Genomic DNA, 14572 nt, shown 5'->3' with positions numbered 1-14572 from the left:
GGTGAGTCTTCTGCTTGCTTCAGCACACCTTTCTTTTTCTTTATGATATATCCTGTTACATGTGCTGAATTTATCTTTCTTTTAAATCTTCTGCTGTTCCTTTCATTCCACACTGCAGACACCGCTGCACACACCATACACCTTATGATTTCTGAATCTGTAGAGTTGCTCCTTGTTCTCCTCAGTATAGGTAAGAACAGTCAAAGAAAAGGTGCTGAGAGTTTTCTCTATCCCTCTCGCATAAGCAACATTTAGAATGTGTCTGAATGTTCTTAGATATAAGTCTATCTTGTGTGGATAAGCATCCACTAAACAATTGCCAGGTAATAAAAAAAATATTTAGGAACTGAGAGCTAGCATCTTTTAGTCATATAGGTACGTGCATATTGTGTTTCTGTTATTTTCATTTGTTTGAACTGTATTCTGCACAATGTCTACATTTTATCTGTACTTACAGACCCTAATCTGTTTGACTGATGCTAATCTTTGTCATATATACCTCCTTTGGTAGGCAAGTTAATAATTCTTTCGCTACATATACTACTTTTTATTGGCTTTGTTTGAACTCTGTTAATTTTGCTTTCTCCTGTTACCACGTTTGGTTTCTACAATCTTTCTGTCAACAACATCACTGTTCTTTTGCAAATTCGGTGAGAAACATATCCCTCCAATATTTCATTCTTTTTTAATTTTAATTTTAATTATGGGTTAATGTTATATTAATACTTTGGCTTTGATGGGTTGACTTACAATAGTTTTAAGAATCTGACAGTTAATCAAGCAATTTAATACACCATTTCCCTACGCATTCAATGAAATGTGAATCCAACGTAACGAATTCTTTGATTCATAGGTCCTGTGCTTCTGAACAAGACTAAAACCATTCTATTCCTCATACGAACCTGCCATTTGGAATGTTGATTCTAATGTGAATGGCTATCCTGTTTTGATCCCCAGTTAAATGAGCAGTTCTCTTTAGCATTTGTTAGTGCTTCCTTTTAACTTCTTTCAATTTGAATAATGCCCTTAAATCTCAGCTTATTTTGCAAAAATTGGGAAAGAAAAAGGAAATGACATGCTTGTAAACTATATGATAGATTCCTTTATTTTGTCAGAGGCTTGCATGATTGCTACTTTGTAATGGTCAAGGTTTTTTGCAACTCTGTGATCGGTGTTCTGAAAAGTTCTGAACTTGATGAGTGACAACCACCAATGTGAAGGTACTTGTACCATATAGAGAAGAGTCTTTGTATATCAAATAGCAAAATGGGACCTCTCTCTTTGTTTCTCGGATTCTCCTTCACTTCTTTCTTCAGCAATCAGCATTTTCACTTTGGAGTTCTATCATAGCATGTTTCCATCTTTTGTTCATGGTTTCACATCCACGTTCTATTTCTCTTCGAAGAAAATATATGATGTACCTATACCCATGTAAAAGAGCAATGGTTACTCTTCGACTATTTGTTATGTGGACATTAGACCTTCCTCTATAAGTTTTTTGGTACTTCACATAAGTCCATCCCAACTTTTAAAACAATACCAAGACTGAAATACGAGTCTTACAAAAATGTTTATTGCTTCTTGTCACCTTGTTCTTGACTGTTCCTCTCTCCTTAAGTTATTTCATTTGTCAAATATCTCCTTATGTAGCTGACGTTTGACGAAGAGAATGTTGAACGAGATTCTTTTCATTCTTAGTGAATTCTCTTATTTTACTCTCTTATTGATTTTGAAATAATTATAGTTGGTATGTGGTGAGCGGGAATTTGGTTCGTAGTTAAGAGGCCGTGTCACAAGAAACTTCCTCTCCTTTCGTAACTTTGTTAGTTGATAGATTAGAGGTCATTTGTTTATGTTTCCAAGTTCTGTTTCCTTCATCTGCATCACTTCTGGCAACTTTGAGTTGGTTTCTTGTGCAAAATGTCCTCTACTTTTTCTATTATTGATTTTTATATCATATGACTTCGTTTCTAGAATTTTGTTGAGAACAAAATCTTCCATTTTAATTAGGTTTCCAGGTCCTCTAGTTAACCATTTTTAAAATTCATGAAATGGTTTACTAGCTTGTATGAGGAATTGAATGGTTTTAGTCTTGTTCGGAAGCACATCACCTATGGATCAAGTCAATTCATTTGTTATGTTGGATTCACATTTCATTGTTTTTATTTTTTGATGGTGCATTTCATTGTATGCATGGGACATTGTCACTTTTATTGTGTTGTAGGTACTTTAGATCCACTCAGACTTGAAGGTGAGTTTCAGTTAGATAGGGTGCGGTCTTAATTGGAGTTGTTATTATCATTATAATCTTTGAAATATTTTGTTTCAGGAGATAGTTTTCTGGAGTTTTATTGTCTTTGATTTGAATTTATCTATTTATGCGGTTATACATCAAGTTATGTTTTCCCTTGTGGGCTTGTAGGTTATCTTGACATCCCTTTCTTATTGACTTCTGAAGATGTATGATCTTTTGAAAGATTGTTTTTTCTTCGTGATGTTAATGAACCTTATTGCTTATCATCTTCATTGGAATTGATACCTTAGTTGTTGATCCTCAATGAAATAGTGATGCAATAAAGGAAAATATCCGTCCTATCTATCTGTGTGTGAATTGCTTGTTTCAGGAATCTTAAGTGTTACTCACTCCTGCCTCTAAGTGGATTTGCGGTCAAGCCAGGATGCAGTTTCTAGTGAAAAAATAGAGTAAGAGAAAGTCTTGATCAATTCAAATATATATACTTTTTAGGTTTCTGAAATTTGTTTTTAGTTTGGCTTACCTATTATGTGTTGAGATTTATAATCCCATATTGGGTGTCTAAAGCCTTGTGTTCAAATATATATGTCTTGGGCCTCTCCACTTATCACCAATTGGTTTAATTGGTTTTAAGTTGGATGCCCATCTTCTACATGGTATTAGAGCAGGCTATTTGATGTGAGGAACATGATGATTAGCATGTGCTACGCACATGCTTACATATTTCTATTATTTAGACTAGTTGTTTCTTTTTAGGAATAGAGTTTGGTTTCCTATTTGGTTTCTAATTAGGAATTAGGAATAAGAATAAGATAGTTTCCAATTAGGTTTAGTAGTTGTTTTCTTATATAAAGGCATCTAGGCCTTCATTGTTAGGTTGGTTATTATTGATTATTAATTTTTTGTGAATTGTTCTTCATGTTTGAAGGTTTAAACCCTAGATTTAAGTGTTTGTTTTATTAAATCTTATTGATGTTCATCCATTGTTGAAGCTTCCGCCAACAAGATACATCACTATTTCTCTGGCCCAAAGGGCCCATTTACTATGTTTCACCCATATAAGCAATTGTCCTCGTGTTAAGGCTCAAGAATACGCCAAATGTGAGGGGGCGTGCGTGTTGAGATTTAGAAACCCATAATGGGTGTCTAAAGCCTTGCTTTCAAATATATAAATCTTGGGGATTTCCAATTATCACCAATTGGTTTTATCCATATAATTACTTCGTACTTTATGAAAAAGAAGATGAGAAGAAATAAAACTATGAAATATGTAAAACGTATTAAATATTTTACAACTTTTCGTATAATCTATAATCTGAATGCTTTCGATGGTCTGTCCATGTGACAAATGTGTCTAATATACCGTGAGTTGTACTGACTACGTTCTACTTTAGCTTTCTTCCTTGCTTTGCGTTCATCCTTGATATTAACTAGCTAAAATCATCTGTGTTCTACAAACATGAGCTGACAAGCTATTGGCACAAGCATACATGACTAGGTAATTGTAAATGTTTGTTGTATGTTTGTTGTAGGGTGATTAGGGGTAGTAATTGCAATAATTTTCTTTTTGTAATTCTCAACAATTTGAACTTCTCACTCTCAGTGGGTACCTGATGAGAGTTACTTTAGAGTTGACCAAGTGAAGGGCTTCATCTGTAGAAACCTTAGAGACCTATGTATTACTACTATTTTTGCTTTCCTAGAAAAAGAAAAAGAATAGAAAAAAAAAGATGAAAATTTAGGTTTCTCATTTCTGTCATGGGTAATTTTTATATCCAGGTTTTTGTTTTCTTGATTAATATTGACATTGATGTTGCAGTTTCGGTAACTGTTAGTTGACCTTCCGTACTATGAGTTTTGTACCATGAAATTGATATATAAATATCAAGGTTTTGTTGTTTACTCTGACAAGAAGGTATCCATGGTGGAAACTCCAAAATTTGAAGTTAATATTGTGCTCCATATGTTTTAGGCTAAGGATTCGACTTCGATTGAGCTGTGTTTAGAAGATGTTTCTGTGGAATCTGAATTTTACTGTGGGAATGCATGTTTTATTTATCAGTACTTCAAATTTCCTACGTTTACAGGAGAAAATTGCACACAACTAAGTTTCAACAGGCAAGGTTGCCACACCCAATCTGGTCTGGTTAGCACATCCTGGGGAACATGATGTCAGCAGAAGGAACTTGTTTATAGTCTCTTTCAAGCCAACCCGACAAGCTTTTCGCTGATGTCCCACATCTTTCGTGCCTTCTCGACATCACTAGCTTCCTGGGATAGTTGGTTTTCGAAAGAGGCGGAGTCTTTGTTCCAGCTCCAGTAAACACCTGATTTGGTTAGGCTTGGATCACTCACCACCTGAAATAAAATTTAAAAAAACGTTAGGTTTCCATTCTGTTTAGAAAGTACATGCATAGGCAATCTCCACTCTTCTCTATATACCTGTGCAAGTCTTTTGCCAGATTCTTCTTCTGAGACAAATCCTTTGGTAATGTACTTCTGGAATGGAGGGAATAGGAGTCTGAACAATGGTATGTGCTCCCTAAACAAGCCAGTTGTAGCAATGCAACCAGGATATAAAGAAGCAAAGGTAATGCCGGTGTCTTTGTGGTAGCGCCTATGGAACTCTTGCATGGTGAGCATGTTACAGACCTTGCTGTCCTTGTAGGCTTTGGCGCCATCAAAATTTCCTCCATCAATCATGGCTGAACTGTTCAGCCCATTCAAGCCTCCTGAGAATCCACGTAGATCCCCAAGGTTTGCCTTTGGAGGTACATTCCCAGCCAAGGTGTTTGTGTTCCCTGAGTTTCCGCGAAGTGAATCAGGACCAAATTTACTAGATCAATTATATGTTTAATTCAGTGGAATGCCTCAGGATGACAAAGCCAAAGTGATACCTGTAATTGAGCCTACGATGATGAGACGCTTCGATGGATAGTCAGACTGCTTTAGGTCATCAAGAAGCAAACGAGATAGTAGGAAGTGTCCAAGGTGGTTGGTTCCCACACTTAATTCAAACCCATCAGCAGTGAAACTGGGCTCTTTTGCAGTTGGTTGGTAGACAGCTGCATTACAGACTAATGCGTCAAGTGGCCTACCTGACCTTCCGAAGTTATCTACGAACTGCTTGACGCTGTCGAGGGAGGAAAGGTCTAGGTGCATAATGGTGTAATTCTCTTTTGCAATACCAGCCGACTTAGCGGCTCTCTCAGTCTTGAGGTAATCTCTGCAAGCCATTATAACATGCCATTTTCCTGTCTCTGCCAGGGCTTTAGCTGTGGCTAGACCTAATCCTGATGAGGCTCCAGTAATCACCACACTTCCTGTTCTTAAAGTTTTCCGTCCTTGTGTGGGAGCACGGGTGATTGTAGGAGTTGTTGCTATTGTCTGGGCTCTGACTGTGCTTACTGATAACTTCCTGTGGTTAAGTGTCCTCTGCATGGCCATCCCATTAATGATACCATGAGAAACAACTTAAATGGTATTAATCAAGAACAGTACAAATGACAAATCGTGATCTTATTATGTCGCTAGATAGACTGTACTGACTAATACGGTATTCGTCAGTCTTATAAGGGAATTGTAGGATTTTGACAACACTGCTTATACCAGGCATCTTGTGTGGTTGTTCATGTGATTACGGCCTTTCCAGAGCAAATATTGAATACACAGTGTCTGAAAGAATATAACGCTTTTCATCTGTATTGAAAGTTTCGAATAAAGTAAGCCAACCAATATTTTTTAAGCTAGACTTGTGATACGCATTATACCTGTGAACTTTACTTCTTATTGGCAATTCAAACTACCACTATTTTCTAGTTTTTTTTACCTTTGCCTAAGAATTCTATATACTAGCATATGATTCTAGACCTGCTGGGTTCGAAGTCGGATTATTTTGTGTTCCCAGTTAAAAACCAGAACATAATGCCATTTTCGTTTTCTGAACTGATATTCCATGAGTACCTTGCTCTTTAGGACGGGAGGGAAAAAGTCTGATTTCAGATGGTTAGAGAGCGAAATCCCCAAGAAGCCTGTGTCCTTCAGAGATGCATTGGAGGTTCCCTGTTAACGTAGATACAAATTAAAAGTTAAATATAAAAACTCAAAAAGTAATGCACGATGCACCAGAGTTCTTAAGTTCTTTGAATGCAGCATTGCGAAACTTGAAAAACTGAATTCAGGTCCTTTGGGTACAGTACATTGTAATGTTGAAGGGGCGAAAACTTCATGGTGGGTGTTATGGTTCTGATATTTGAGAATGTTGCTATTCTAAACAATTAGAAGAAACTGATAAATGCAATGTTATGTGCCGTCTAAGAATTGCAGTCTTTGCTTTTCGCAAATGTTGCATCAAGTCAATTCTTAGGGAGCAAAACCTATAGAGAAAGATAGTCTCCCAACTTAAATGGTTATATGAACAAACCTCTTTGTGGATTGAGAGAGCAGATGACAAGATAGAGGTTGCCATAACAAGCAGAGAGAGGTTTGATTATTCTCTAATGTCTTCTATTCAGGCTTTCTAGGAGGAATATTACAAGTTAAAAGCCCGAGTATGCACTAATTGAACTAATGCTGTGTGATGCTATTTATACTGTATGCAAGACTGCTTGAGCGAAATGTGACAAAGTATTCCCATTGTTTGGATTTTGTAAGTAGTGGATAACAGGGACCAATGGCGTATGGATTTTCCATGTGTCGCAACGTGGTTTGTCGATTTAGATTTCGTCTCTAATTTTTATATGTTTTCTTATGGTTTACAGATATTTTGGTTCGTTTTTCGACGTCGGTGACCCAACTCCCAACACAAAGGATATCTTGTGACTATATAATGGGGTACCATAATGTTATCTTGTCAGTTCATTTCATCAGGTCATGGGTTTCAAACAAAACTAAGTTTTCCCACATGGATAACACTCCGCACAGTCCTTGGTATATACGGTATTCCAATTTGCAACTTCAGAGTTGAGTAGGAATAATAGTTGGAAAATTCAGACACAGTTCCATCATTTCATGCGTACACACAAGCATACTAGAGAAATGATCATGCAACACATTTTACCGATATTTTCAAGTTTTATGTATCCTGTTGGAATGTCGACAGTACAGTAGCAACATTGGCTTGAAAAACCATATAATGCTGAGAATCGAGGTGAAATATTGATGATATATCTGCATGGATTTTATCAACTGAATTTGAAAGAGTGGTTTTAACTCTAAGGCCCATTTTATTGAAAGATGTGCCTGTCGTCGGTTTTATCTGGATCGGACTTAACAACCATGAACTCATGATCTGTAAGGCTTTCTGTGGTTTCTAATAGTGTGTAGCAGCTTTCGGGCAATGAAGAAGAAGATGAGCCCAGTGGCGGAGCCAGAAATTAGTTCCAGAGTGAGCCCGTGACCACTACAAGTTTTCAACTGAACTTAACTAGAGTGCACACAATTACACAAGCATAAATAGTTTATTTTCTTTTTAATTAAACATTTGTTATCCGGCCTATATGCAAAATATATAAATGTTTTGTATAAACCAATTATTTTTAAATGATTTTGTCAATATTTAAGTATTGGATCGCAACTTACATCAACTAGTTTTAGCGTATAGTTTATTGGAGTCTAGTTTATTAGTTTATTGGATTAATTGCATAGGTTTGTTCATTACGTTATTTGATTTATTAATTGATATATCTATTTCTTAAATAAGATGTCTACAATATATTTTTCTGGAAGTTCCTTGATAAAAGATCACTTAGTGTCAAAATTTATCTGTTGGCCAGAGGCCTTACAATACTCATACAAAATATTTTTAAGAGTATCAGCTTTATTAAGAGTATGTTCTTTAGTAAAAATGTACATGTTAAATACAAAAAAATTATGAGAAGGTTTTGGAAGATGAGAGAGTTTACAAATAAGGATAAATATCTTGGTGTGTCTATTTTACTTATGGATAATAAAAAAGCTGATTTTGATTACCTTGTAGATAATGTACATAAAAAGATAAAAGGATGGAGAGCCAAACTCTTATCTCAAGCAGGAAAAACGATTCTCATACAAGTTGTTGCCCAAGCAACTCCTCTCTATGTCATGACTTCATACTCCCTCCCTGCATCTATATGTGATAATATGGATAAAGTGTGTAGAGAATTCTAATGGTATGGACATGAGGAATCAAAGAGTATCCACACTATTGAGTAGGATAAACTTTGTAAGGCTAGTCTTTAGGGGGACTAGGATTTAGAAAGTTCTCAGATATGAATAAGGCTCTCTTGGCTAAACAAAGTTGGAGAGCCTTAAAAGACAAAAGCTCTATATGGTACCAAACTTTCAATGCTACTTATGGTAGGAGAGGTATGGGAAAAGAACAAAATCTACCCTCCAATGTTTCTTATTTTTGGAGAGGGGTAAATAAGAGTTTTGATTTTGTGGACAAAGGGTCCATATGGACAATAGGAGATGGAGCTCATACTTCATTCTTCTCTGATCCTTGGTTGATGTTTCATGATAAAACTATCCTACTACATGACTTGCACCACCTGTGGGGGCCCAAAAATATTGGAAAGTCAAACATTTGATGAAGGCAGATGGAACTGGGTGAAATGACCAATTAATAGACGAAGCTTTTGACCCAGTAGTGGCTGAGCTTATTAAAGGGACATATTATACCCCAAGAAGGAGGGGATGATGAGTTAACTTGGTGGTCTGACACTCTGACACTAAGGGTAAATTCTCTGTCAAATCTGCCCACAACATGCTAAAAGCTAAGGAATGGGAAGTTTGTGACTCAACTTTCCAACCTAAAACTATTAGAAGAATTTGGAGAGCAAAGGTAGTAGCTAGAGAACAAGTGTTCTTGTGAAAGATGTATATGAACATTTTGCCTACTGGAGAGAAAGTATAGAAGAGGATAAAGAATACAGATACCATGTGTGGCTTTTGTTTTAGAAAGGAAGAAAACCAGGAACATATTTTCTTTGAGTGTGATTGGGTTAAAGCTTTGTGGTTTGCTTCACCACTAGGGTTAAGAACAGATGTTTATATTTGATGGAGTTCAAGGAGATGGGTGGATGAAATCATAGAATGGTGTGAAAACAAAGACACTGATATAGGAAACTTGGGGTGTATGCTTGCACCTTGTTACAAGCTATGTGGGACAACATAAATTTAGAAAAGTTTGACAAAGGGGCTTTGGATAGAGATGCAATCCTGACAGACACTAAAATCAAATGGGATAGAAGAATCAAAGCCTTTGAAAGGGAGACTCTTAACCCTAGCTCTAATCACTACACCATAACTGTATTTTTGTGACAGAGGCTTTTGAGGTTTTGTGACGCCAAAATAGCGTCAGAAATTTTGTGACGGCAATTAGGCGTCACTATTCAGTTTTTAGCGTCACAATAAATCAAAAGGTTATTTTATTTTTTTAAGAAAATTTTATAAAAAATTAGTGACGGCATATGGGCGTGAAAGGTATAAAAATTTGAGCTAATAAAAAATTTAAATCAGCGCACGTGTTCTGCACAGGCGTCAAACTCGAAAGACGTCGGGTTTCTTCTCGATCTCAACTCTCTGAAAGAGTGAAACCCTTGCCCTAAATATGTTCTTCCTCCCCACTTCTTCATATTCCACCTCCTTCCCCTAATTTCGACGACGGTGAATTGAAGACGGTAGTTTTGTTTATCCCAACATCTCCATCTTAAACAGAGGTACTCTCTTTTCGATCTTTTAATGTTGTTGGTATTGTTGAAAATACGAGCCGGGTTTTCTCGGATGATGAGAGATCCGAGAAGTCGGAGAGGTCTGAGAGATCGGAAAGGTCAGAACAAGGAGTGGGGACTGGGTTTAGAAAGCCACCGCAGCCGCAATTGGTGCAGAAAAGTAGTGGGGGTCTTGATTTACATTCACCCGATCAAAATTCAAGGTAATGTTTAGTTCAATTGTTAAGAAATAATTTATTAGTTTTTTGTTTAAATTAGTTGGTAGGTAATGGAAGGGTATAGTTATGAGCTTGATTTTAAGTGAATTATTATTATTATTATGTACAGAGATAATAGTGTCCCTGATGGGATGATGAGACTATGAGAGCGAAGCAAATGTATTATGGAGAGCAAATGGTTCAAGTTCAGTCTAGAGATAATAGGAATCAGGAGCAAAAAAGGGAAATGAACAATCAGAATTATTGAGTTCAGATGCAGCAACAGCTTCAAGATTCTAGTTATGGTTTAACAAGTAATCAATTGGATCATTATTCTAGTTATGGTTTATTGTTACTGTTACTAACCCTAGGTGTTAATTTTTTTTTTTTTTTTTTTACATTTGTGATGATTTCTAGGGTTTGAAGATCTGGATTGTTGTTAGAAATGGGTGAGAAAGAGTTAGAAAAAACAAAATTTTATGGAATTTGGAACTAAACTATTGGAACCACCTTCTTCTGTTGAGGAGCTTTTGTCTTTACTTGATGTAAGACTTACATTTGTTTTGTGTTGTTATGTACATGCATCTACTAACTGTGTTTTTACTGATTTGTGGTTTTGGTATTAGTGAAATGACAAAATCGAGCCCAAGTCAGTTTATAAGAAGATATAAGCTTGTGTTGTGTTGTATTGATGTTTTGAAAATAAGATGTGAAATGAAAAGATTTCAAATTTTGGTGAAAATTGTATTTAGGCTTTTATAGTTTTTTTTTTTATTAAGGCGGAATTTAGGGGTTTCGGGTATTGCCCTGCTTAATATCGGTAGAAATGATTAGAAATCAGTTTTTAGGTGGATTTTCTAGAGTCTCAATTACAGGCTGAATACCTGGATTGCAGTGTTGTTTTCTTTGTGCTTGTAGGTATTGGGTTAATATGCAGATTTGATATATTGTAAGATGTTGTTGTATGAGTGAAATGTGAAGATTCTAGTTAAGGTTGCAGTCGATGAAGATAAGTTTTGTTTGTCTTGATTTTTGTTTTGGGATTTCTAACGTGATTTTGTTTTCTAGGGTTTATAATTTTGGGTGCTGCTGTTGGGTGCCTGCCTGCTGCCGCTGTTGTTGCCATGGACCTGCTGCTGTCTTATTCATTATATTTCACCCCCGGGTGCCTGCCTGCTACCGCTGGTGCCTGCTGGTGCCGCTGCTGTTGCCATGGACCTGCTGCTGTCTTATTCATTATTTTTTTCCATAAAATTAGATTCTTTTCATGTTTTGGTGAAACTAGTGAACGTTTTAGCTGGATTTTGTACTAGGACTTTTGATTTCGCTGAAGGTGGATTTCTCAATTCAGGTTTGTCTTTCTATCAACTTTTTGTTACAGTTATGAGAATTAAGAGTATTGAGAGTTATATATGGTTTTGAAATGAGATATAAACCACGACTTGATGCTTGGGAAAAACCACGATATAAATCAGCAATTTTCACATGAGGCCTTGGGTATTTAGGGAAAAGTACTCATGAGCATGGTTTGGGTTTAGGGTAGACAACGGTGTTATTAGAAGTGGGCATGATCGGCTAAAAGTTTGCACATGTTTAGTTGTTGCTTGAATATATTCAGAAGTGACGTCTCATTCTATTCATGTCTTTGAATCTATAGATAAGTATGTAGTTGATCATGTCGTGTAGTATGTTCATACTATGGAAATCTAGATCATTCCTAAAGGTTATCACTTAGAACTTATATAATTTGGTAGTGAGATGACGTAAATGGCATAAATCTGGTATTGAGGTAATAGGCACAAATTGTCTATTGTTATTGGATTGTTTCAAGTTTAGTTGTTTCATTGACGATGCTTAGTGTAGTTGGTGTTTGTGGTTGCCAATGTTTACGGATTCAAGCTTTGGGTTTACTTGATTTTGGTTTGGTTAGATATTGTTCTTCTAATCCTTTATTATTTGGTCAGGATGCTAAAGGAGATAATGTGTATTTAAGCTTTTGGAAGGATAGGTGTTACTGATTGTCAATGTTGCTTCTCAAGGTACTTCATATTCTTATTTATGTTTGTATTAAGAAATTTTTCTCCATGTAGTTGATTGGGTTTGGTCATATTACAAGTGTACAACTTGATTCTACCAATACTTGGATGACATCCGTGAAAGTTATATAATTTAAAATCGAGTTGTGTTTGTAAATTCAAACTTTTGGTGACACACATCTACTAAGGAAGTCCCAACAGATCCAGTGGCTACAACGTGTTGATTGGGTTTGGTCAGTTGCACAAGGTATACATTTCTTATTGCAAAATTCAGGTTCAGTTCGGGGTCTACCACTCCAATCTGTAGATTAGTTTGTCATTGAATGTTTACTACTTAAAATGTTTTTATTGTGATGACATCCATGCATCTTTAAGTTCAATATCTACTGTAAAACCCCATATTTTGGGCCTTGGGTGAGTTGTGCTTGATAAAGTCCAATAACATTGAACCAATAAAAATAAAAAAAAAAAAAAAAAAAAAAAAAAGAGAGAGAGAGAGAAAGGGAGAGAATACGCTCTGCCTCCTCTCTCGCTTTCGGTCTCTCTCTGGAAATTGGGAGGGTTTCCTTCTTTATCTCTCCGGAAATTTGGAGGGGGGTGTCATGATGGTCAACCTGTGTATGCAACTAACTTCTTGACTGCAACAGATCGTCCCAATCACATTAATCTTGTCACAGCGGTGTCCTTCAGGTTCTAATTATTTTTAAAGCAATTTCTTTTTAGATAGAAAACATGAAATCCCTTTGCTCTTTTTATTATGTATTTTGTGCTTTTTTTTACCGTTTTGGTAGGTCATTTCACTCATTTGTTCTAAGTTTCAAAAGCATTAGCGCTTGCATTACTTTCTTTGGCAGGTTGGATAATGTGTAGAAATTGGAATTCCCATGCTCATCTTATTCATCGCTTTCTCCCAGGTAGCACCATCTATCTCCATTGATTTGGCTCCTTGCTCTTTATCTTATTGGAAGCGCTACTTTTCTCGTGTTTTTTCCCTTCTATTTTTCTATAGGAAACAAACTGTAATTGTAGTCAGAGAAGGAAATTGAGAATCTGTTTCATATGTTGTCTTTTGTGTACAATATCTAAAACACTTTCAGGCAAAGCACTTGCCAGTATTGGAACGGTTTGCTCTCGTAATATCGATCCACGATTGATATGGGCATATGCTCATCTCTTGATCGCCCGATGGCGATACAAACATCGTCCGAAAAAGACTCAAATGAACTTAACCGATAAGGCCTATCTCATTTCTTCGCACCTTGGTCGGTATACCTATTGTTGGTTCCCGACAAAGTATGTCGTTATCATTTTAGAGCCAATTGTTAACCTTGTGCACTTACAAAATGCGGGATAAAAATCCCATACCCACTTCAATGGGGTGCACCTACATTTGATCTTTGGTCATGCGTTCGGAATGATGGCTGCTGTTTTTGTTTCCTTAGTAGAGGTATCTCATTCTATAGATAGCGTATAGGGGCACAGGAATGGTTTGACGTTCGATGTTAACTCTGGCATTTGTTTTGGCAGTCAATTGGAGCATATAAGGTCGCTGCGATTGGCTAGTGCTACTCCTCCTCCGCTCATGTTCTTAGCCGTGGTATAGGCTGGCAGGTGAGCAAGTTATACTAAATGTGGTACATGTCTGCTTTAGATGGAACTCCAAAAAAAAAAAAAAATTGATGGTTCATCTTCAACAGGGGATTGGAATCCTATTGGATGGACTATTTGGGACAGGAACTGGTCGGCTTTACTGTGTCTATGTAAGTAGCACATATATTTCAAGTATTTCCTTGCACTCTTATTTCCTTTACTGTGTTCTAAGTTACTGCCGTTTCATAAATATATGTAAAACGCTACAGAGAGAATGTGGGTCTTCTTGGATCCACTCGAGTTGGGAGTCGAAGGGTGGTTCAAATCTCAGCTGGTTTTATGATATTTTTCTCTATCTTGGGTTAGTGAAAAGCACTACTAAATGATTTTTTCTTATGTAGCTCTGAATAGTGAAGTGAAGATATGGACTTTAGCAAGTAAAGAAGGGTGGCTGCTACCAAGTGACGCTGAATCGTTTTGTGCATATCTCTAGTATGGTCCAAATCCCATGGCCACACGCATTGATTATATTGTAGAATTTACTGTTGCAGTGCCTATTTTGATTCTTCTTTGGAACAAAGTATTTTTTACCGATGGGGAGCATGTGGTTCAGGTTTATTGCGGTCAAACACAAGCTATTCAACAGTATGCGTTGGAGTTGTCTCAATGCTTGCCTCCAACCCCAGAAACCACCAGCTTAGAGAAATCAGACTCTGGTGTTTATTCAAAACTCAATACACCTAGTTCAGATGGGTTTGGTTCTGCAGATTCAGTTACAATAAG

At 36.6% G+C, this 14572-nt stretch overlaps 1 protein-coding gene and 2 long non-coding RNA genes across 3 annotated transcripts; 2 read left to right on the top strand and 1 right to left on the bottom strand.

Moving 5' to 3' along the window:
• Positions 1-4283: 4283 nt before the first annotated feature.
• Positions 4284-6869, bottom strand: LOC147504992 (protochlorophyllide reductase-like). Its single transcript, XM_086557612.1, has 5 exons — positions 6678-6869; positions 6218-6316; positions 5152-5689; positions 4697-5055; positions 4284-4612 (listed from the first exon to the last, which is right to left on the bottom strand). Exons 1-5 carry the CDS (start codon positions 6720-6722, stop codon positions 4457-4459), a joined length of 1197 nt encoding a protein of 398 aa, XP_086413738.1. The 5' UTR covers positions 6723-6869; the 3' UTR covers positions 4284-4456.
• A 2833-nt stretch (positions 6870-9702) lies between these two features.
• Positions 9703-10631, top strand: LOC147504991 (uncharacterized). The gene is made up of 3 exons (XR_015220508.1): positions 9703-10169; positions 10294-10477; positions 10581-10631. It is a non-coding gene; the product is annotated as an uncharacterized LOC147504991 (long non-coding RNA).
• Positions 10632-13724: 3093 nt separating this feature from the next.
• Positions 13725-14351, top strand: LOC147504990 (uncharacterized). The gene is made up of 3 exons (XR_015220507.1): positions 13725-13810; positions 13897-13959; positions 14191-14351. It is a non-coding gene; the product is annotated as an uncharacterized LOC147504990 (long non-coding RNA).
• The last annotated feature ends 221 nt before the right edge of the window (positions 14352-14572 follow it).

This window comes from Coptis chinensis, chromosome 4 (genome assembly GCF_015680905.1).
Source record: "Coptis chinensis isolate HL-2020 chromosome 4, ASM1568090v1, whole genome shotgun sequence".
Classification (NCBI taxonomy): domain Eukaryota; kingdom Viridiplantae; phylum Streptophyta; class Magnoliopsida; order Ranunculales; family Ranunculaceae; genus Coptis; species Coptis chinensis.
Note: the sequence above shows the minus strand (reverse complement) of the source record. Positions and strands in the feature narration are given on the sequence as shown.